At 34.3% G+C, this 24,789-nt stretch overlaps 1 protein-coding gene across 7 annotated transcripts in view; it reads right to left on the bottom strand.

Annotated features, from left to right (window-relative positions):
* Nucleotides 1–24,789, bottom strand: part of CEP290 (centrosomal protein 290) — an 82,049-nt gene that overhangs the window by 4,330 nt on the left and 52,930 nt on the right. For 5 of the 7 annotated variants that reach the window (XR_012078557.1, XM_072973263.1, XM_031683286.2 and 2 more), the window contains 13 exons: nucleotides 23,117–23,330; nucleotides 22,024–22,161; nucleotides 20,253–20,474; nucleotides 19,765–19,887; nucleotides 15,741–15,886; nucleotides 15,242–15,397; nucleotides 12,502–12,625; nucleotides 8,330–8,464; nucleotides 6,898–6,984; nucleotides 6,043–6,207; nucleotides 5,392–5,514; nucleotides 4,253–4,425; nucleotides 928–1,069 (listed from right to left, as the gene is read on the bottom strand). Coding sequence is in view for 6 of the 7 variants with exons in the window: in XM_072973263.1 (XP_072829364.1) it covers nucleotides 928–1,069; nucleotides 4,253–4,425; nucleotides 5,392–5,514; nucleotides 6,043–6,207; nucleotides 6,898–6,984; nucleotides 8,330–8,464; nucleotides 12,502–12,625; nucleotides 15,242–15,397; nucleotides 15,741–15,886; nucleotides 19,765–19,887; nucleotides 20,253–20,474; nucleotides 22,024–22,161; nucleotides 23,117–23,330 (1,948 nt within the window). In the remaining variant the exon portion in view is untranslated. Of the gene's footprint in view, nucleotides 1–927; nucleotides 1,070–4,252; nucleotides 4,426–5,391; nucleotides 5,515–6,042; nucleotides 6,208–6,897; nucleotides 6,985–8,329; nucleotides 8,465–11,272; nucleotides 12,038–12,501; nucleotides 12,626–15,241; nucleotides 15,398–15,740; nucleotides 15,887–19,764; nucleotides 19,888–20,252; nucleotides 20,475–22,023; nucleotides 22,162–22,462; nucleotides 22,817–23,116; nucleotides 23,331–24,789 lie in introns of those variants that run through there. The other 2 variants (XM_072973266.1, XM_072973267.1) reach the window with 2 other exon arrangements.

Here is a 24,789-nt window from a genome sequence, read left to right as displayed (position 1 = left end):
AAAAAGACAAAATCCCTTCCCGAGAGTTCATGTGGTCCTTACATTTTCAGTGGCGGAAGACAAATGAGCATATGATGTGATGTGATATAACACTTCGAAACAGAGTGAAGAGTTAGTAAGGAAAATAACCCAGGGTAAGAGGACAGAAAGTGATGGAAGGTAGTACAGGGCTTGGCAGAGGGCTCTGAGGAGCCTTCATTTAATAAGCAGAGCCATGAAGCGAGGGAGTGAGTTATGAGAATATCTGGGTAAATGGTAATCTAAACAAGGGAAGCAAGAGCTAGGCCCTGAAGCTTGAATGAGTTTGGTTTGCTCCCAGGACTGAAAGGTCAGTGTGACTAGAACACTGTGAGTGAGGGGAGAAGTAAAGAGGAGGCTAGAGAGGAAACCAGATGCCGGACCATGTAGGGCCTTACTGGCTATGAAAAGAGCTTGAGGAATAATTCTGGGGTAATGGAGAACCCATATTCTAAGGATAGGACTGCTATGATTTGCTTTATGCTTGAAAGGGATTACTTGGCAACTACGTGGAAAATAGGTCAGGGATAGGAAGAAGGTTAAACAAGACAAGAGAGGAAGCAGGGAGACCAGTTAGGAAGTCACTGCAATAGTTCAGGTGTGAGACAATGGCTAAGATCAGACTGGCAGTGCTGGAGGTGCTGCGATGTCAGCAGATTTGGGATATATTTGAAAACAGAGCTGATGTGACTTAATGAAAAAGATGTGAGGTAGGAGTGAAAAGAAAGGAGTCTCATCCAAGGTTTGTGGCTTAAACAAATGGGTGAATGGTGGCACCATTCATTTAGATGGTCCTTCTAGGAGAGGAATCAGTCAAGAGTTCATTTTTACATATGTAAGACGATGCCAAGGAGTGGTTTGAAATATAATGCATTATTTTATCACATAAAGAAAAATCACATTACTTGCCTGTTGCTTAAGGTCTTCGTTGTATTTCTTAACTTTCTGTTCCCTCTCTGTTGCTTGTCTTACAAGCTGTTTAAGATCAGTAAGGCTTTTAGTTTTTTTAGCATTGTCGGTTTCCAGTTCTTTCAACTTGGTTTCATACATTCTGAAAGTATAAAGGAAAATAATGGTGTAGACATGAAAAATAACTTTTTTCATTAATTTAAAAGCCAGTTCAAAGGATCGCACTAAAAATAATATTATACTGTTCCTTCTCATCATATCTTTCCTTACATATTTATTTAGCATTAGGTGACAGCCAGGATAAGTATTCCTATTAACAGACAGGCCAACTAAAATAGAGGATTTAGGTGTTTCCCAAGGTTACAAACAAGAATGGAGTCTGAATTTGACCACTGAAAGTGTATAACTGAATCATTTTGCTGTATATCTGAAACTAACATTGTAAATCAACTATACTTCAATTTAAAAAAACCTCAAAAACATTAAAATTAATACCTTAATACCTTTTTCAGTCATAAAATGAAGAAACAGAAATTAAAATTCAACAGAGTATCAAATTCTCTATTATTGGATATTCTTAGGAATGTACCTAAAGATGACAAACTAAAACACGTGCACGCACGTACACACACACACACACACACACACACACACACACACACGAGGTATCCAGGTAGAGCAAAACCAAAAGAACACTGCTGGGAGGGAAAAGAATGTGTAAAAACAGGAGTAAAAAAACTGGTATAATATGGGGGAGAGATGAAGCTTGTAAGAATCTCAATAGATTTGTAACCTTTAAAGAAATGATCAGTAGTTACCAAAAAAAAAAAGAAAAGAAAAAGAAAAATCCAGACTCTAAAAGAAATTTTAAAAAACATTGAGCCAAAATGGTTTTACAAGCACATCATACCACATTAAAGTGAGACAATGCTTATAATATTCGAATATTTCCAGAAGAAGGAAAAAGGAACAATTTGGCAACAAAATCAGGTAAGGACAGGACAAGGAAGGAACATTATCTCAATATTACAACATAATACATAATAATATGATTATTACCAAAGAGCTTTTGATAAATTTTAAAACTTAGATTAGAAGGCAGTGTTCTTATCCTACAAAGACTATCAAAGTGGTGAAATATCAGAAGTTCATTCCTTCCCTTCATTCAATTCCTGGCTCAAATGCCATCCAGTCAGAGAGGCCTTCCCTGAGCACCTTATCTGAAACAGCTCCCACATCACCCCGGCCTGTCAGCAGTCAGTATTATAAAGCCTGGTATGGAATAGATGTCATTAGTTTGTTGAGTAACAACAGAGCAACTATAAAGATGTCAGCATGAGCAATGTGCCATGGGCACCAAAAGAGATCTCCAAACCACTTTACTGAGCTGGGTGCCTAACTACAGCTGCAGACTTCAGTAATTTTTTTCAGTGGATTTAGGGAGGTTTGAGGTCAAGGATCAGAATTAGCCTTCTGTCAAGTGGATTCCGCTAGGACTTAACGTTTTTTCCAAAAGGGTTTACATAAGGTCTACTCTGTGCTCAGTTACCTGTACAGTTCTTGGATTAAAAACACATACATAATCTAAAAGGCAAAGTCATCTTCAGTTATGGTTAAATATCATCAAACTTCTCAAATGTTTATAAACTTTATAAACCCTTTCACATTTATAATCTTTTCTGCAGCCTCACAAGCCCTTTTTAGGAAAAAAAGGACAGGGATTATCATTTCCACAGATTAAAAAACCTGAGCTCACAGAAGAGCTGTAATTCACTTAAGGTCATGGTGGCAATTAGGTAACTATAAGCCATGGCAGCTACCTGGCTTTCTAAAGGAACCGAGCCAAAGTAGGCCTCTTAGAAATACTTCTAACATAAAGCAGAGTCTGGCATTTAGCAGGTACTGAGTAAATTCCTGCTGGATAAATACATCTCAAAGTAATTCAGAATTCTTTCTCAATCCATAGGTGATTGTAGAAGGAAATAAAGGACCAACCAAGAAATCAACTGACAGGGTTGCTGGGTGAGAGCCTCTGCTGGGGTCCAAGCAGGCAGAAGAGGCCCCTTCTCCCCTTCGTACTATCTATCACATGTATTATTTCATTTAGTCCTCACACTAGCCCTCTGACAGAATTAAGAGACAGCTATAGAGGGGAAGAGTGGATTCTGAATACTCTCAGTGTGATGTTAGGACACGGACCAAGGATCCTCCTCCAGAAATTCCTGGCCACCTGCACCTCTAACCTACCTGCATATCCTTTCTTTTCTCCTTCGACCTGGTTGACAGATTGGCAGTGCAGCAGGCCATTATGGGACCAGCTGTAGCCCCGCAGTGCTAGGGTTCCCATGCTACTTGTCGGGGTGGTCACTGCCAATCCATACCTCATCAAGTCCATTCTAAACAGCAGGTAGACACCTAAGGGGAAAGTGAGATGCATGGACATAAGGAACTCTAGGAATATGGTAAGATTAAGACGAGTTTGCCTTCTGAAATGGGGCCAGCAGATGTAAAGAAGGCAACTTCAGACAGGATGACTTTAATGGGAAAGGACATGGGCAGGATCTCACTGGTCTCTGGCTTCCATACAGACTCCTTGAAGCAGCTGCTTAAGGCTAGAAATGAGAATGACACCAAAGCCTTTTACTGACTCATCATTGTCACGATGAACCACCCCTGGTGATAGAGGCGATGAACATGTGAATGTTCAGTAGTGAATTCCCATCACCTCGTTCATAGCCACAAAGTTTATCTGACAGGCAGGGCTCACACGTACTTGTAGAATAGGCTCAAGGGGAGGGAGAAAATCAAATGCCAGAAAGCAGAGGCCAGTAAGACACTAAAGCTGTTTGCTGAATTCATCTTTTGAGACTACTTGAAGAGCAAGAAGCTGAGAATGTAACTTCAAAACTGCAGCATAGCCCAGATCCGGTGTGCCACAGGTTGTGACAAGACAGCTCAACTTCTTCTGTGCCTGGCTTCTACTTGGGGTAGAAATTGCCTACAGTGACGAGGCAGAGGGGTGGCTGGAGAAAAGCAGCACCCAGGAGAAGCTGGGCATCAGCAGTCCAGGCTCGCGGCTGATAGCACCTTCATTACGCCGACCCAGCTCCAACACCCTCAGCCCAGCCCCAGCTCTGCTCTGTCCTGTGCTCTGACAACCCACTCAGTTAAATATTTTCAGGAAGACAAAGTGAGGATCATGTTAAAGCAAAACAGTTCATCAAGGAAACAACTAAGTTAATCAGAATAGTATCACATCCTTGAAAAATAATAATGGCAGAATTAGAACTGATTAAACTTTGTATTTTAAACCATTTGTTCCTACCTTGTAACAACAATTGATTTCCAGCTCTTGCTGTCAGCACCTTCAAGCTGTGGACCCCTACTTTCTGCCAGCTGTAATCTCTTCCCTGTCTCTTCTAGTTGAACTGTCATCTTCTCATTTAATATCTCTAAATTGTTCTTAGCTATCCGCAATTTCTCTGCAGCTTCAGTTTCCTATCATTAAAAGATAATTAGTGTATTAGGACAAAACACACTACTGTTCTCATGGATGTGATATATTCAAAATTATCACTACAAACTAGAAAAAAAATAAAGTGGAGTTCTAATGCTGATTAAAGTTCCAATAAAAATCCAATGTTTCTTCTACTCTAAAACAGCAATGATCATAATATTTAGAACAGATCATGTAAATGAGATTATAAAAATATATTTACAAGTATTTACTCTAGTGGTTACTTTAAATTTATCAGCTTTGTCCGTAATAGTTACAGAAAATGAGATAGTTATGTCTTTAGATTTTTAAAAGATGTTTTAATACCTGAGAAACATAACTAGAAGTCTAAAGTATGGGTAAGTACCAAAGATTATTTCCACTATTAAACATCCACATTCAAAGCACAGTATCACACTGGCCTCAAAGTATATTCAGATACTGTTATAAATAGTTTAAAAATATTAATTTCAACTTATTCCCTGGACCTATTTGTCTGGGGCAAGGAATGTATTTTGACACAGTAAAGACTTTAAAATCGTTTAAAGAAAACAGTTTTATATATTCTTTATTGTACATCAGGCATTATTCTAGGTCATGTACACAAATATTATCTCATTTAAGCCCTTCAGTAGCTCTGGGAAACAGGTATACTTAATAGTCCCAGTTATACAGATGAGGAAATTGAGAGATGGAGAGGGAATAGAAGCTTGCCCTAGTTCCCTGGGCTAAGAAGGGATAGAGTCAGCATTTGAATCCTGGCTATGTAGCTTCTTCATTATACTACCTATCAATCTATTAATTTTTATTTTCAGTGTTCCTCATAATGAAAGGATGGTGGGCATAAAAACACAATTCCTAAATCTCTTAATACCGACTCTGAATAGACTAGCTTTTTCATCCAGTTTTCCCAAAGTGTACCAGTTTATTAACATAAAAATAATTATAGTCAATAGTGAAAGTCATACTTTTTTAAGTTCTTTACGAAGCCTTTCATTTTCAGCAACAATTTTCTCTGTGCCTTTGGTCTTGGATTCATACTGCATGCTCAGCTGACGTCCAAGATGAACTTTCAGTTTTTCTAATTCAGCCTAGTAATTAAAAAAAAACTCTACCTTATCAAAACAAGGAAATAAACAATGATGTTGTACACTCATAAAACTTAATTTAACATAGTTTTAGAGACCACACTTGACATAATTAGAATTAAATTCTTCCGTTTAATACTGGTCAGATGACTAGAGCAGAGGTTCCCAATCCTGGCTTAGCGTGAGTGGGTGACTTAAAAAAAAACAAAACAAAACCACAATACCTATTATAGGACCAACCCTGAAATAATCCAATCAATCTCAAAACTGGGGGCTCAGGAAGCTATATTTTTGAATATAGACACAGTTAATTACTTTTTGCTGCCAGAGTGAGAACCACTGGTCGGAAATAAGAAGACCAAGTGGTGATACTCTAACTACTCAGCCCTTGTCTCCAGTATTTTTTTTTTCTGTATGTATAAAATATCCTCTAAAGCCATTTTATATAGTATATTTAAAACTGTCCTTAAAAGTTAATAAAAATTATATTAGTAAAACATTCTGTACAGATGATCACATTAAAAATATTACCTTCAACTTTTCATTTTCCAGCTCAATATTAGCCATTTTTTCACTGGTCAGTATTCCTGATGCTTTTTTCAACTGTTCATTTTCCCTTTGGACTTTTTCGACTACTTTTTTCATTAAACCAATGGTTTTTTCTAGTTCTGGGATTGTCTTTCCACTTCTACCAGACTAGAAAGAAATGTGTCAAGTTTTTATTTAATGAAATATTTTAGAAAGTATAATATAAAGTGCCAAGAACATGAGATTTATTATTAAAATCATTGTTGATTCCTGTATTTGAAGCCAAAGCTTGTATCACTTCAACTTATCATTAAAATAACACTATGAAAGAGGAATTATAATCCTCACTTTATATACAAGCAAATCAAAACTCAGAGAATTTGATATTCCTGAAGTCATGCAGCTAATAAGTAGCAGCTCAAACCCTGGTATACTGCAAAGACCACCAGCATATTAGTATTATAACTAAGAAGTCACCATGGTTATCATAAAAAATAGTTATAAAATGTTAGAATCAGACCAAGGAGCAGTTAGAAGTTACCTCAATGAACAGAAGGAAGAGTCCTGGAAGTTACAAGTTTTCAAGGTGTGGAGGGATATGCAATGACAAGAGATGGTATAGAGTCCAAGTGGAATAAAAAGCATGTACGATGTGATAGATGAAAACACACTTAACTTGAAACAAAGAGAAAGCTTAATGATATTTTACATCGTAGATGCAGCAGAATAAAAACTGATGCTAGAAGCACTAGTAAGAGGACTATCAATACTGTTATGACATATCCAAACTTTTTTTCCTAGTATCCAGCTTATCACTTCTGAAACCAAAACAAACATATGGCATACGTTCATACTTACCCCTCTAACGTGGCCAAGTTTCCGCTCTACTTCTGCTTTCTCTTTCTTAAGAAAATCACACATTTCCTTCAAGTCTTTTACTTGACTCTGAAAGATTAAAGAAAACATGTAACAATTTAAAATAGCCACTGAAAAGGAAAGGCAAACAATTCATCGAACCATCAGTCTTTTCAACTAAAGACTAAGTCTAATTCAACTGTATAGCTGAATTAAACAAGTGAGTCTTCACACCTATGAAGAGGATTTTGAATTAAAATAGGACATACTGAATTAAAGTGTATTAATACAGAAGCATTTTGTATGTGAATTTAGAGAAATATTTCCCGTATTATTGCCTCAGTATACAATATAAATTTGAGTTTAGAACTCCTGATTTTGACTGTCCCATAAATTACCTCTGTAGAACCATACCATACTGTACAGAGAAAAACAACTAATCTTCCAACACTGGTTCTAATACTGTAAAAATCAGAATGAGAAGCAACATAGCTCATATGCCATTACTTATCAGTGGAATTAACAGACTGCTTATATTCTAGGTTAAAAAAAGAACAGAAAAAATTAGCCAGGCAAGAGAAAAAGAGTCCCATAAATAGGATAAGACTTAGAAAACCAAAAAGAAGCATTATAAACATCAAAATAAAGTAAAATTTCTAACAGAGATAATTATTCTAATATATATTTATTTTAATTTAAAGACTTTATTTTTTTAGAGCTATCCTAATTATTTTAAAGTGTGACAACTGCTAATTAATTACACCAACCTCCAACCTTGCCACAGGGCATTTGAGCTTGTCATTTCTGTCGTCTAGAACTCTTTTTCTGGTATTCGTATGGCCCACTTCTTTACCTATCCCCTAGCTCTCTGCTAAAATTTCATTTTATTAAGGAAGCCTCCCCTTACTACCCAATTTGAACTAGTGATTCCATATACAGTTGACCCTTGAACAATGTGGGGGTGTAACTTATACTCTCCATATCTGCAATTCCTCGGTATCCATGGGTTCAAACAAACATGGGTTACGCAGTACAGCAGTATTTACCATCGAAAAGTACGTAAGTGGACCCTCACAGTTCAAGGTTAGCTGTACCCCTCTCCAGCACACATTCACACATCTTTCACCCCAAACATGCTTTTTCTTCTTAGCACTTAACATCAGCCGACATACTATATATTGACGTGTTTACCTATTAGTAGCTTTCCCCACTGGAATGTAAGCTCTATGAGTGCGAGAATTTTTTTAGCTGCTGTTTTCCAGTGCCTAGAATACCTGACCTAGAATGTAGAGAGTATAATACTATCATGATATTCTATGAATATGAGTTTCTGACTTCTTCATGAGCTAATACGGTAAACGTAACAATTAAGTAGAGAGAAAAAAGGTTTTCAGGCATTAGATTTCCTAACTATAACAAAGAATATTAAATTTACCTTTAATCTTGGCAAATCTTTATTTGCTTGTTCAAGTTGAAATTTTAGTTCAATATTTTCAGATGACAACTTCAAGTTTTCCTTCTGGAGCTCCTGTTCTCTTTGATAATGATCATCTGATTCTACTTCTGAAGTCTTCAGGAAAATGAAGTTAGGAATATTTTTAAGGTTTAACAAATAAAAGCTGTGTAAGACACACTGGGTAAGAAAACACCATGCTAAAAGGGAACATTTTTCCTCAAAGAAATGAGAAAATTGGAGAGCTCTAAAGAAAATAACCACAAACAAACTCACAGGAGAAAAGGGTAGTTTTGTTTGGATTAATACAGAAAGTCACGTATGATTTAATATTGTCCACACATATAAAGCCTCCATATATACTCTCATAGTGACTAATCTGTGGTAGTTTTCTAGTCCAAAAATAAAATGAGACTGTTACCTACCTGTGATAGATTGTATTAACACCCTGCCCCCCACCCAACCCCCCAAATTCATATGTTGAAAATCTAACCCCCAGTACTTCAGAATGATCTTATTTGGAGATAGATAGGGTCTTTACAGAGATATCAGGTTAAAATCAGCTCATTAGAATGTGCCTTAATCAAACAATGTTTGATGTTCTTGTACCAAAGGGAAATTTGGACACACAGACATACACAGAACGGAGACAATGTGAAGAGACAGGGAGAAGCTAGTCATCCACAAGGCAAGGAGAGAGGCCTGGAACAGATCCTTCCCTCACAGCCTAAAGAGGAATACCACCCTGCTGATTTGGGATTTCTGGCTTCCAGAACTGAGCATAAATTTCTGTTGTTTAAGCCATCAACTCTGTGGTGTTTTGTTACGGTGAGCCTAGCAAATGAAGACACAAGCCTACAAAAAAGTGCCTCAATTCCTTCCTCCTGTAGAAAGCTTTTCCTTTCTCCTTGAGCTAAAGTAATCACTCCTTCCTCTGAAATCCAGTAACACTTTGCATTTCTCTCGGCATGAATCCACCTTGGGTTATTATTTATGTTCATTTTTTATTTCTCACTCTAAACTATAGATTATTTGAAAGAGAAACCTGTGCTTGATTCCCTTTTTCCATAAAGTGGATAGAATACCACTTACCTCAAAAGACTGTTAATGAACATCATATGAAATAATTTCGTGAAAGCACTCAGAACAGCTGTTTTTTTTCCCACCATCCCCTTCTCTCTCTACTGGCTTGATGAACTATCAATAACTCCACAGACGCTATTATGATTGTTATCATATTAATATATTACATATTATAGATTATTATTAAAGTACAATATTATATATATTTATTACACATGGCTCAATAACATCTTTTCAATTAGCAGTAGGTTAAATATTTTACATTCTGATATATTCACCCTTAGGTTAAAAAAAACAAAAACAAAAACGTTTTCTTAGGTAAAATGCAGTAAAAGTTAAAAAATGAGAAAATAGGATACAGAAAAGCAAAGAAATTCTAGGCTAAGCTTTGATTCTGACCTGAGGGCATGTAGCACAACACTGGCAGAAACACTGCATGTGCCCACCTTATTTCCATTTGTTGGAGGGTGTGTGTGTGCATGTGAACATACATACACAGTGGCAAGAAAAATAACACAGATAAATCTGATGACGTCAGTAGGAATATGCCCCTACTTATTTTCTGTCAGATAACCCAAGCATACATTCTGGTTTTGCTACTGTTAGGTTAACACTAGGCAAATTACACCACCTGCAGGGTTCTTGCGTCTTACAGATGAAGGCACTAGCTAGGGTAATTTTTAATGTCTCTTCAGACATGGAAATCTGTAGTTCTCTGTCCCTGAGCTCTTCTGCCTTTCTTACTTCTCTCTTCAGCCTATGATAGCTACTTAACAAATCAGTTCCCCTGATTGACAGATATAAAACAGATTAAATTCCGCTCACAGAGGAGAATAATTCTATCTGGTGATCTCACATGAGGATTTTTTCCAACAGTCCTCCTCACTAAAATATGGATGCAATTATTATGTAAGTGAATGTGGATCATTTTTTTTCCCTTCCAACTCTCAGAAAACAAAACTAAAGGTATCAGTTGAGATTGTCCAAATTTTTGGAGAATAAATTCTAATGAAACTCCTCTATGAAAATAAAATAAATGGAATTCTTATATAATGAATTTTTTGAGACTTCCAAATTGTTTTATGGAAGAATCTTGTTAAAAGATATATACTGCTAGAAATCAAAATCTTAGCGGGTGGGAGATAAAGATAATACACAGTGGACGTCTCTAATTCTCAATTACTTTTCAAGTGAAGAAGAGAAGCATTATGAACCTGGATAAGAAAATGGAAGAAGAATTAAGTCACTTTCACCCATTTTCTCTTAATTTAAGTGTCTGATTTAATGAGGACTTAGGTGACTGGAATATCTGAGGTGGAAAGGAAGGAATAAATGAATGAATGCTATTTGATTTCAATTGGGAACAAACTTATTTTGGACTGCAATGGAAACTGACCAAAAGTAGTGTGTATATAAAAAGTTCATGAACTGTAAAATTAAACCTGCATTTAAGTCTTGGTTCTGCATCTTCTTGATCACTAGAGATGTTTTTTTCCCATTGTGGTTTATTACAGGATATTAAATATAGTTCCCAGCGCTATACAGTAAGTAGGACCTTGCTGTTTATCTATTCTATATATAGTGGTGTGTATCTGCTAATCCCAAATTCCTAATTTATCTCTCCCCCACCCACTTTTCCCCTTCGCTAACTGTAAGTTTGTTTTCTATGTCTGTAAGTCTGTTTCTGTTTCACAGAGATGTTACTTATTCTCCAAGCTTTCTACATAAGATAGGAATAATGCTCTGCAAAGTATTGTGAATACCGATGGTAAAACAGTGAGTACTAACATGAACTAGGAAATGCACAACCACTAATTTTTTGTAGGAACTAGTCATATGTTAGGGTTTAAAGAGAAGTTTATTAAAAACTAGTATTTTTTACAAATCCTACACAATTTGTTTCTATTTGCATCATATACATATACTACTTGCTATAAGAGAACTCAACTAACAGAGAAATAGCAGACTGCCACAGACTCAAACCTGGGACACTTCGTTTCTCGACTGGGCTGGCGCATCAGTTTCAGAGTTTGCCTGCGCATCCTCCTCAGCGCACTGAGTCACCGCAGCAGCCCCTGCGGCACAGCTACTGTCCTCCCCGGCAGATTCTTCCGGATCCATGTGATGGCTGTGACCCACATCTTCAGCTACGTGTCCCTTTCCTTTCTCATTCTTGCCTAGCTCATTCTCTTCCTTGTTTTTATAACCCTGTTCATTATTTTCACAAGAGTCCTGATTAATATTCTCAATTTCAGGATCTGGTTCCTTTTCAACATTGGAGTTAAAATCTGCCAAGGTACCATCTGTTGACCTAAATGGACTTGATTTATTGTTTGGCCGTGACTCAGACTTATTTAGCTCAGCAGGATCTACAATAACTTCTGCTTTGTGTTTTTCTTCATTACCATAATACTGTACAGTATTTCTAGGTAGCTGATGACATAACTTGTCACTGACATCTATTCCCTTCCCATCTTTAATTCTGAGTACTGTTATGGGTTTCTTTTTGTTCCTGTGTAAAGCATTCTTTTTGTGAAGAATATTGTGCCTGTTTTTATTAACACTGGTAGCAAGAGTAGAAAGCATAGCTGTGTCACATGACAGATTCTGCTTGAAGCAGAAGAAAGAGAAGAAACAGGAAAAGAAAAGGAAAAAAATAATAAAAATATACACATGAGTGTTTTAAAATAAGATACAACAAATATTTCTGTTAATGAAATATTTATAAAGAAAAATTAGAAACATATCACACATTTGAATGGAAATAATGCTATAACATATTTTCCTGCTTTATCTAACTGTATGTTCTTACCACAGCAAAACTCATAACTACATTTAAAATCTCCAAAAATCATTTGTAATGAAGTTTTATGCAAAGCATAAGAATCTTAAGTTTACTGTTACAAAAAAAGCATCAGAGAAGTTAATATACATCACTACCTAGTAAAAATAAAAGTTGAATTTCTTGCGTTAATATTAGTGGGAGGGATCTACCACTTTAAGCCAGATAAAGGTACAAGTTGACTTTACTTTTAAACTTCAGAATGAAAAAAGAATAGATGTACACTTACTGAAGGCTTAGAATATGCATCCCTTGAAAACTGTTTTTCTAAAGCATGAAGTTTTTCTTGGAGGTATTTATTTCGTAAACGTAAATCTTCTATAACAGCATCTCGAGGAAGAGCTTGATGAGTCCTACGACAAACAACCACAGACTCTTTACTATTTAAACTTTCAACTTTCCACTATTTTACTACATTAAAATACGGGGGAAATGTATATTTATTTATACTGCATTTATTTTAAATTCTACAAAACTTGAAAACTTTATAAAAATTAAATTAGGATATGGCTATATTATAAAATGATCCTTTACAGAGGATTCACTGCAGGGGTCCTTTAAACTACAAGTTAAAAGTGTATTTTGATTTTAAGAAATACATTAACATTTGTAAAGAACATTTATCTATTTTGAGGACTGTGTAATATAACTGAATAAAAAAAACTTACTATTTTTAAAACATATAACATCCATGTGCTTCTCAAGAAGTTCAAAGATTTTAAAAGGCTCTTACTGGTGCCAGACAAAAATCTACTAGTTCAATCCACACTTAATCTGCATGATCTGCAAGGCTTTCCACTATCTGGCACAACCACATCTGTTCAACGTGTTTGTCTAGGAGCCTCCCTTTATTTAGGCAAATAAATCCACTCTTACCCACACGTGAAAGTTACACTCCTGTCTCTATGTCTCTGCTAGGCTTCTGTTTTCTTGGAATGTCCTTCCTCCCTTTAATATCTAGAACTAGATCATAAAATTCAGAAATTCCCACTTGAACTGAGAGAGAAGATAAGTTCAATCTTTTATCAAGTCTTCTCCAATTACTTCAGCCTACACAGATCTGCATTATTAGGGGGGAAAAAAAGAGCCATTCACCATCTAAAAGTATTAGAAGTTTTTAAAATTAAAATATTTTGATCCTTGTGAAAACTGCAAAGGAGACTAAAAGGGTTTAGTTTTATTCTGAACATATGTTTCAACTAAGAAAAACAAGGAGGCACGAAGCAACTGCTAGGACCAGACAGTAGCTATAAGAACATAAAAAAGAAGAATTCTTCAAGCACTATTTTCTTCTCTATCAAGGAAAATTCTGAAGGATTTACGAAACAATGACTTACAAGTAAAGGAGATGGAATGTAGGCTAGAAGCTCATGAGTGTTCCTTCAAAAGAATTCAATTTCATAGGTTCACATTACATTAATATGGACACAATTATAGACATTAATAAAGACCAACTGTAATTTTTGAAGAAAGGAAAAAAGTATGATAAATTTAGGAAGAGTAAGTGTCTTCATAGCCAAATGTTACAGGTAGGTACCAGACTTTGACAATGATCATTAACATGATTCCAGACTGTTTGTAAGCACTTAGGAAAGGAAGTAAATTATGTAAAATTAATCTAAATTCACCTTGAAAGGAATTAAGTGAAACAGAAAATTATAAATAGTTTCAATTGTTGAATTGTTGTTTGGACACGATTTTATTTTGCTTTGCATGACTATGACTACATCAGAAGATAAAGCTTGGAAAGAGACAGCAAAACAACAAAAAATTTCAAAGGCTCTATTAAAACAATGACATGGGTGGCAGGGGTTCTGGTTCTAAGTAGAGTGGAGTAAACACATCCACTCTCGTCTCTCCCAAATTCATGGAGCAGCTACTTGAGAACTTTGAAAAATTGGTATTTTACATATTCAGACAGAATACCAGAATTTGAAATATGAGCAAACAGGTGGTCAATTTACCTTTCCTTTTCTTCTAGTATTTTGGCCTGAACACAACACAGTTTGAAACCTGATGATGAGTGTCAGCACGGAGGGAGAGAGCTCTAGGAAGGCTAAAAGTTCTAGTTCTAGCTCCAGCAAGGAGAAAGGGTACTTATAAGACTCACAGACAGTGCAAAACTCCCTTTTTATTTTTCTCTCCTACCCATTCTCTCAGGTCCTAATCCTCAGGCAATCCCATGGCAGTGGTGGCAGAGGCTGCATTGGGAACGTGCTAGCCAAAATTTTTAGGGAGAGGAATCCTCTTCAATTGGTAGAACTGTGACTAGTGAGAGGAGAGGGCAAAGTAGTGCCGCACCCCCCTTGTCCCCTCTCTGCCCTCCTATTGCTGGCTTAGCTGCAGACAGGAGCACAATCACTGAAGAACAGGCAACTAAAGCCCCAGATGTTGTTGAAGATACACCAAGAGGGGGAGCCCACGGGTAACGGAAAGTATCAGGGAGATCACAGAAAGAAAGAAGCACAAGCAGGGAACCTTACAAAGTTGTATACAAACTTCTGGACTCCCCACTTAATCATGCATGTATGGATCTTATCCTAATGAGATTATTAAAGACTCTGAGAACTGAACTGAAAGAAGACAGCCCATATACCAGGAGGTACAGAGGCAGAACAGAGCCAAAGAGCACTGCAAAAGCTTTGAAAACAGAAAGGATATTAGAACCATACCCCACAGACAGAAAGTTAGAACATGGGGCCTGAACCTAACCAGACCTGCTAAAACAAAAATATCTATATTTTCCATACAATTTAACCAAGACCCAGAGTCACAGCATAATATTCCAAAGTTCAAGAATATAATCTATATTATGTGACATTCAAAGAACCAGGAGTATCCTGAATCACAAGGGAGAAGACAATCAACAGAACCCGCATGTTAAATTAACACACTTATTATAGCAGTTACTATGGGTTGACCAGTTTTCCTTCATGGTAATGGCTAGCACATGTCATGTAATAGCTTACCTCATATACGATATGTCATTTTCTAAGTCAAGATTTTTCTTTCTTAATTCTTCTAACTCTTTTTCTGACTCCAATGCTCGCACTCCCATAACTTGATCTACAGTCATGCCAGTTGTTTTTAGTTTCTTCTGCAAAGTAAGTTTCTCTTTATCAGCTCTGTGGGATTTAATACAGAATCATGAAAATATGCCATTCATTGTTTGGCTTACTCAATTTATTAAACTGCAGCTTCCTTACTATAAGCCCAATATACAAAAGTTGGATCATTCTGTGTTTGTTATGAGCTAACTTATTTCAAAATTATAGGAAACTCCATTTATAAATTGTTAAAAATGTATTTAACATATTTTAAAGAAAATAAAAAGTGAACTATAGACAATAAATGATAATTAAAACTAGAAAATCTTTCATATTATCAAGTTCACAAAAACTATATAACTTCCAGGTCAATTAAGACTTTACACATAATTAACTTGGTTTATATTAAATTTAAACTCACTTGGCAAAAAGATCTTTCAAAGTATTCAACTGCTTTGTTAGAATATAGACTTCCCCCTCTTTCTCTTTTAACTTGTTTCGAAGTCCCTCTATTTTGGTTTGCCATTTTTTACCTTCTTCCCATCTAATTAATTCTTCTCTGGCACTCTGTCAGTAATAACAAAGGAAGAAGAAAAAACAAACAAACAAAGCATAAATACAAAACAGAAACAGACTCATAGACACAGAATACAAACTTGTGGTTGCCAAGGGGGTTGGGGGTGGGAAGGGATAGACTGGGATTTCAAAATTGTAGAATAGATAAACAAGATTATACTGTATAGCACAGGGAAATATATACAAGATCTTATGGTAGCTCACAGAGAAAAAAATGTGACAATGAATATATATATGGTCATGTGTAACTGAAAAATTGTGCTCTACACTGGAATTTGACACAACATTGTAAAATGATTATAAATCAATAAAAATGTTAAAAAAATAACAAAGGAAGAAGAAAATTACCAATATTGTTTTTAATTTTAGATTTATCAATTACAATTTACTAGAACAATGGTAAACCAACACTCCATAAAGAATATGTAACTAGGTTCATTTTGCTATGTCACTTCTAGGATCTTTAGGCATGCTAAGCTGTAAGCAAAAATGCCCTTCAGTTTAAGATTCTGTATTATGTAACTTGACAGATAAAATTTTGAGGAACAGTTTGGACTAATGCCAACACCCTTAAGGAGTCTAATACAAATGGATCATGACTAAAGTAAATTTCTAACAAAGAATGCATATGCAGAAATGACCAACCCAATTTTGTCACCCAATAGCAATCTCCTAGGATCACAACCCCTTCAAATCTTCGATGCACATTATTTCTCTCATTCAACAGATATTTATTTAGTGCTAATCTTGTGCCAGGTACTACTCTAAGCACTAGGAATAGAAACAATGAATAAATCAGACAAAAAAAAACCCTTATCTTCAAGGATATTACAGACTAGTTTATGTTGGTTGGTGGGTGGATTAGGGGAAGGGAGCAAAATATAGACAAAAAACAAGAAAAGATTTTTTGCAGTATGTTAGCTCGTGATAAGTGCAAAAAAGAAAAAAGGAAGGGAATTAAGACATTTCAGGGTAGGTGTTGTGGTTTATAACTGAGATAAGGTATCCATGAAAGTCTGTGTAATGCAGAACAGTCCCATGTACTGAATAATTATCACGTGTCCTCTTGAATATTCATATAGTTAAAAATTCTGTTCAAAATCATCTGAGCTAAGAACTTACTTCCTTTCCACCAAGCAATTTTTTAATGGTTTAAATGTACACTGACTTTTCTAGGCATGTAAGAGACTTACAAAAGTCAGACTATAGACTTCATTTTGCTGAGAACTGTAGAAACTGTTTACCATTTTGGAAATCAAATTAGAATTGGCAATGCCTTTGTGACATATGAGTTGCCAACAGACTACATTTGTATTAGTCTGCATCTGTAGCTCAGAATTTACATCAGTGTCCCCTAAAGGGAAACTACATGACTACTTCATTATGTTTTCTATGAAGCATTTACATGTTGAATTATGAAAAATATATTAATATATTTATTATTTTTACAAATTATTTTCCTTTTGTTTCTCCTTCATATTTCACTTAAGCCATTTATAGTGACATTTTTGAAATTATCCATGTAGGTAGTTTATATTAACCATAAATTTCATGTGGAATAGTAAAGGGGACATTATGAAACACTATTTGCTATTAAAGACAATGTTGGGACTGAAAGGATTAAAAGCCACGTTTAAAGTCAAATATCAAACTAAGACAAGTAGACCTATCAAAATGATCTTCTCCCATACTGGCCAATTTTTTACCTTATTTATTTGGTTTGCCTAACAGATATCCTTTCAAAAAAAGTAAAAACTTCAGTAACTGGTTGATATTTATTAACTTCTTTTTTTCTGAAAAATATACAAGGAATTTTGTGTATTTTCAGAAATGTTATTAGTTGAGGGCAAAAGTATGTAAGTAAATAATTCTGCAGCATGGAGTGCTCTGCACAGGCTGGGCAATTCCATCTCATTTGACATTACTCTCTGAAGTAGGACTGAGGGGAAGCAAGGCTGAAATAATTAAAAAATGAACAGAAAAACAACAAAGGCACATGTCACCAAGAGCCTGACCTAGACTAGGGGAGAAAACGGGATAAGACAGGATGGGAAGAGAAGTTCTCTTTTCATATTTTCCCTACCAGTCTCTTACCATAGAGTTCAGAATAATTTCATTGCATTTTAAAATATTCGTTCATTCAACAAATACTGAGCGCATCTACTACATACCAGGGAGCCTTCCAAACGCTGAGAATACAAAAATAAACAAAACAGGCAAAGTTCTTTCCATCAAAGCTTAAGTCTAAAAGATGAACACATAGATAAGTAAATTCTAGTACGTCAGATAGTAATAAATGCTATAGAGGAAAGGAGAGAAGCCTAAGAAACAAGAATGCAAGGTATGGATGGGGGTGGGTTTTGTTATCTTAGAGAGATAGACCACAGACACTGTTTACAGAGAAAAAGAGCTGAAATTTCAATATGAAAGCATTCTTTGAGTATTAAAACTTTATTTCTATAAATCAGAAATGCCCAGCATTGTAGAACGTGAAAGAGTATTCTCATCGGATTCCTGAATATAGATTTTAGTATTTTTGCAGCTATCTGTGTTCTCTTTCCTCTTCTAGTGAGTAATATACCCTGGTCTAGCGTTGATGGATTACAAAAGACTTTTCATGTATTATTTCATTCCATTGTCAAAATAATGTTGAGATCTTGAGAAAGTGGCAATACAAACAGTATTATTTCTATTTTAAAGAGAAATAAGCTGAAGCACAGAAATTAGGGGTCCAGACAAAGCCACAAGGGATCGAGGTATTCTGATAGGAATTAAGTTAGGAACTAGTATCCAAGGATTAGACCTACAACCAAGTTAGGCAGGCAGCAAAAAGCAATGTAGAAGAGTAAGGACATTTTGATCTTGTAGTTTTCACCAGCAAAACTTCTGACAAGTATGTTGTGGTTCCATGTATATAAATGTAAACATTTAAATCAAAATTATACTGACACTGATAATTTTCATAAGGAAAATATTTTTTGGAATCTACTTTATAAAACATTTTAATCTCATTACTTATTTTCTATCCATGCCATTAAAGATACTTAATTTTCTTTTCTATTTTCACATTATTGAAATTATTTTATAGATACTGAATATTTTCTTAGTAAATTTTACAATCAAATTTTTTCCTAACCATGCCTCCTCCACTGTGATTTTCCTCAGGGGCAAACATTATTACTAACACCAATATTTACCAGGTCATTTTTGACATTTTCAATGCTACCAACAAGATTTAAGTGTTCAGTTTATTATTTTCAATAAATCTAATTATATGTATTTTAGTTTTGGGGGGGTTATTTCCATCCGCAATTTTTATTACAAAATAGTCTACTAGTTAATGTGTAAGAAAATTTTAAGCAATTTTTCTCATATTACAGAATCAATTTATGAGTGGATTGGTTATTATTACTGCAAATATTGAATATATTCCAAACCACTTTGTCTACCCTGAAATTAATAGCCCACTCCATTAAAGGATTAAAAAAAACACATTTGGGTCAAGACAGAAGAATAAAAATGCTCAGCTTTCTTTCCCAAAGGTCTATATAAACCATTCTATACAAACAATTACACTGGTAAAAATGATAAATGCAGCTGGCTATGTAAGGAATGAAGGGGTTTTGGAGGTGCTATAATGTCAGGAAGATGACATGGAGATGATACAGTAATTTCCAAATAAGGTTATATTATTGGTGTCTTTTCAAGTAGACATGTAATTCCTAAAGGACAGAAATCTGTCTTAGACTTCTCTATGTTATCCATTACTATTTTAGTATGTACCAGGTCCTCAGATTATGTGTTCATCAATTATGCATTTATCTTAGTCTATCACTACCTTAAACACATCAGGATGTTTGCTCACGTACCTTTTCTTTCACAGATTTTACTTCTACCTCATCCACCTTTTTTTCCAGCTGGCTTTCTAGCTTTTTAATTTTCTTTTGGAGTTCTTCAATTAAACTTTGTTTATTATCTATCAGAGGTTTGCCCTGAAAAATAAGATGTATTTTTACATTTTACAAGTAAAAAAGTATCAAACAAAATACACAATAAATATTCCAATTGTAGAAACTTTTCTAATACTGTAGCTAACCATACTTTCTAAATGACATTATTGGTATTTAAATATATCATGGTGGCTGCTTCTGTATTTTAATAAGACATGCTACCCTAAAACTACAAATACAATAGAAGTCACTGAAGGAATTAGCAGCTACATTAATCAAAGTGATCTGAAAGCTAGTTTCAGCAAATATTACAGATAAAATTTAAAAATCAGAATAAACTGCTACCTGTGCATTATAAATCAATTATCACAATTATATCACATTATCACAATTAAATATAAAATTACCTGTAATCCACTGGTTAGTCTTTTAATTTGCCTTTTCAGTTCATCATTCTCTTGATCAGTTCTATCTTTCTCTCTGAGCATTTTATTATAGGCTTTTTGTTGTTTTTCTAGTTCATTGGTTAAGTCATTCAAATTATCAGTTAGTGAGTTTTCTCTGGTTTTACTTGCTTTAAGAGTTTCTTTCAGTTTTAAAATATTTTCACTTAAATCTTCAATTTGTGACTAGTACAAAGATAAAAAAGGTTTAATTCATGACTCTTCACCAAGTACCAATGATAAAAGCAATTTAATACAGAAAGTACACCATTAATATTTACTAAAAAGAAAGTTTCAATCTAAATTTTTAAGTACACGCACCCAAAAAAACAACCACAAACTACATATATTTTTCTACCTTCATGTCAAACGAACCCAAGTCTACTATGAGGGAAAAAAAAAAACAAAACAAGAAGAAACAGTCTAAAGCAATTCATCTTCAACAAACACCTAGAACCAAAATTTTATCAAATAAGCAAATGTTTCATTATAGCTGAATTAACTTATTAGGAAAACAAGTACGTATCAATGTACACAGCAAACATTTAAATATTGTGAAGCAGATGAATAGTATAAAACAAAATCTCTGACTTCAAGTAATTTCTAATCTACTTTGTGAAGACAAGACATAAAAGGGTAGCTCACAATACTAAACAGTATCTGTAAGGCACTAGAAAGGAGTTCCAGCTGTCCCTAGATGGCAACATTGATGGGAATACCAGTACTTAATACACATTTTTGAATAAATTATTACAGGCCATAAAGTATTACTAATAGCATTAATAGGGAATCAGTATTATAATGCAGTTGTATAAGAAAAATAAACTCTCCTAGAGGAGTCAGAAAAGGCTTCAAGAAAAAGGACTTGAAGAATGTGAAGAATTCAGAGAGGAACTTTCAGGCAAAGAGAAAGGTATCGAAGAAGACATCATCAAAGGGCTACTCCTTTTTATATATTACTTAATGCATTTTTACTGTCAATCATGCTCATAATCTTGATAGGTGCAATCGGAGATTTAAAAAAACTGTAAAATGCACTTCTTACACAGTTTAATGGTGGTGAATGGTATGTATAAATAAATCAAAAATAAATAGAAATTATAAACAAAACATAGATTCATTTGTTCATATACTATATGAAACTTTATGTAAAGAAATGTGAAAATTTCCATTAAAAATACATAGTTTGGAAAAAATTTTTATATTATAGCAACAAGCCTAACAATTGGGTAAGAAAATAATAAAATACATTGCCAAAAAATAATAAATAACTTCAAAAATAAAGGCTTCAGAGTTAGGCAACTCTGTAGATTAAATGTCAAGGACTATATGATTTCCATAAAGTATTTCAGGGGGTAAAAAGCGAAAACTAACTAATTCATATTATGAACTTAGCAAAAACCACATAGAAAATTCTGATAGGGCAAAAGAAATAAAACAAAACCAAAAAATCTATATTTATCAATACTGAATTAAAAATCCTAAGAAAAATGTTTCTTATGTTTAATTCTGTTAAGAAGAGTGGCTTATATCCTTTGCTAATCCCTAGGATGATATTCAATGAATACAATAAAGATACTCAGTGTTCAAAAATGTATGCACCCATGTACAGCTACCATCAATAATTCATTACAATAAATTCCCTATTCATCATCAAAATTACTATATATATCCAAGTGGATTCTCTTCCAAAGGGAATTAACAGGAATTCTGTTACATTAATGCATATGTTCACCTTTAGCTCTTTAGTATGTCGATCAACAATTTGTTGAACATTGAGATTTGCCTCTTTCTGAGACGTTGCAGAAATAATACGTTCTTCAGCTGCTGCTGTCATTTCTGCCCGAAGTTCCAGAAGTGCTCGACTAAGTGCCTAAAAATTACAATGTACATACATCTTTTTGAAAAATTGGTATTTTATATGAGCAATATGTAATAAAAATATACATAAGCTTCATTACTTTCAACTATTTTCCTAAAATATCATGTGTTTAATCAAACATAATTCACAAACAACCCAACTTTTTCAAATGAACTTCCTTTAGCAACTAAGCTCAATTCTTTCCAAACTGAGTGTGAGAAATCAACATCTTCATAATAATAATTGTGAGAACAGTGTTATATCAAGTAATTTGTATTACAAAGCCCAGGCAAGTTTTATTTTCAAATTTCCAAGTTGAAATATTTATTTAAATTACTCATGTAGTACACACTTTCATGTGAAATTAATTGAATTCAAGTAGACAAGGAAAATTACAAGGTTAGAAAGGACTTAAAATTTGCCAATAAGTTTCATGAGCTAGCAAAGAAAAATAGCAGCACCTTCTAAAATAAGTACATAAAATCCAAGGTAAACGAAAAAAACCAATAAATCAGTTAATCCACTGGCCAACTCCTTTTCACAGCACTCTGTAATCTCCTTTTTAAATCTTTCCTCTTCACCATCCTATCTCCCTCTTAATCTCCAAAATTGTTCAAAATTTTTCAATTACTCAAATTGTTCAAAATAGCCTCAGTAATATATAATCCTAAAAGAAAAGGAGAGAAAATAATGTAATGAAGATTTCCCTTTATTTCCTACAGTTAACCAAGAAATAGGTTGATAACATTAAAATATAAACTGAACTATATCTGCCCTTATAAACAAGACACATCTTCAAGGCTATTTAAAAGAATTATCTTGAAAGATCCTGCTTAACAGATTAAGATAAGGCTCATGCTTTTTATTATAAAGGAGAGATACATGCTATCATCTTTTACAAATCTGCTCTAAAAGCAGCCTACCACATGTTTTTCCTAAGGGGCGATAATTTTCTATTGTTACTTACTTTTTGTTGTTTCTCTTTCAAGGCCAACTGGCTCTTTAGCCTTTCTACTAGATTCCTCATTGTAGTTGTTGGAGCTCTTGAATTTGCTTCTTTTTGAGCCTGAAGTTCAGATTTTAAATTCTGTGATTCCTTTTGTGACTGGGCCAGAAGACACCTTAAATCCTCTACTTCTGCTTTTACTTTTTTCACTTCATCTGCATGGTTTTCTTGGAGCCTAATATAAAGCAAAACATATTCTTAATAGAGTGGTTGCTGCAATTAATTTGATCGATATAAATTTTACAATGAACAAATGCTTGGTCCTAGGTATCCTTACAATCTAAGTCTTGATCCAAATCCAGAAGAACAATTGTTTATTCCATTTAACTACTCTTAAACATAACATGAGACTTTTTTCTTCTAGTTTCTATCTACTATTTTTGGCAACAATTGCATCAAGTAATTTTGTGGCTCTAGACAAAATAATAGAGAAGGAACAAAACAGCTCTTTAAATGTTATGATTCCTGCAAGATGTGACTGCTTCCTTTATAACAGTTTCTCAATCATGGCACTATTGACATTTCAGACTGGATAATTCTTTGTTGGGAGGTGGGAGATACTATCCTGTGCATTTTTAAACTTTTAGCAGTATCCCCTGCTTCTACCCACTAGATGCCTATATTCTCTCTAGCTATCTATCTAAAATGTCTACAGACATTACCAATGTTCCAGGGGGAGGAGGAGAGCAAAATTATATCTGCTTGAGACCCATTGACCTATAATGGCATGTTACAAAGACAAAATATAAACTATCACAGAAATCACATATATTAACAATTTGTTTACAGTTCTAAAGTCATTAGTATTGTATCTATAACTGTATATCATATGAAAGTAGATACTATCAATGGTCTTAGTTAATTGAATGAATCCTACTGTTCATTCAGTATTAGTCTTATAAACTGAATAATATCCAGTTCACTGGGTGTATATAAACACTGTATTAATAAGGTTGTCAATATAGAGATTCAAATTATTAAAGTTTGACCAATGAGAGGAAGGGCTATTAAACCATGAACAGGTATTAAACAGTCTGAAACTTGTTGCTTATAGCAAAAACTTAAGTCATTTTAAATAATCATCAAACTGTAAAAACACAACGTTTCAGTAAAGAAATCACACAGAACTATAATTTCCTAAGACACATTAAAATATGCATACCAATGTGCAGACAAAGAATAAAAATATAATTTTAGGTTAAAATGACATTAAGGTACAAAACAACAACTTCAAGTGTTTCATGTGGCAAAAAAATTATATATACAAGGTAATACCAAAATATTATTTTCTACATCTGTGAATTAGATTCAGAAACACATGAAATTTTATATTCTAGAATATGACAGCAACTTACTATACCAAAAACAGCAATGCATGTATAAAATTTAACAGAATGGGAAAAATTAGACTGAAAGTATACCATATGCTATTGCTAATTATCTTTTTTTTAGGGAATAATTTACTAAAAGTGGCAGTTTCTTAATAAAGCAAAAATAGTGATAACTTTGTCAGAGGCACCTTGGTTAAGTGAGTGAAGAATCAAAGGTTCTACTAAGGGCTGCAGAGATGGAATGGAAATATAAGTCAAGCAGTTAACTTTCCCATTTTTTTTCAGATAATAAATTGAGGCCCA

Source organism: Vicugna pacos, chromosome 12 (genome assembly GCF_048564905.1).
Source record: "Vicugna pacos chromosome 12, VicPac4, whole genome shotgun sequence".
NCBI lineage: Eukaryota > Metazoa > Chordata > Mammalia > Artiodactyla > Camelidae > Vicugna > Vicugna pacos.
The sequence above is the reverse complement of the archived record's forward strand: the minus strand, read 5'-3'. Positions and strand labels throughout refer to the sequence as shown.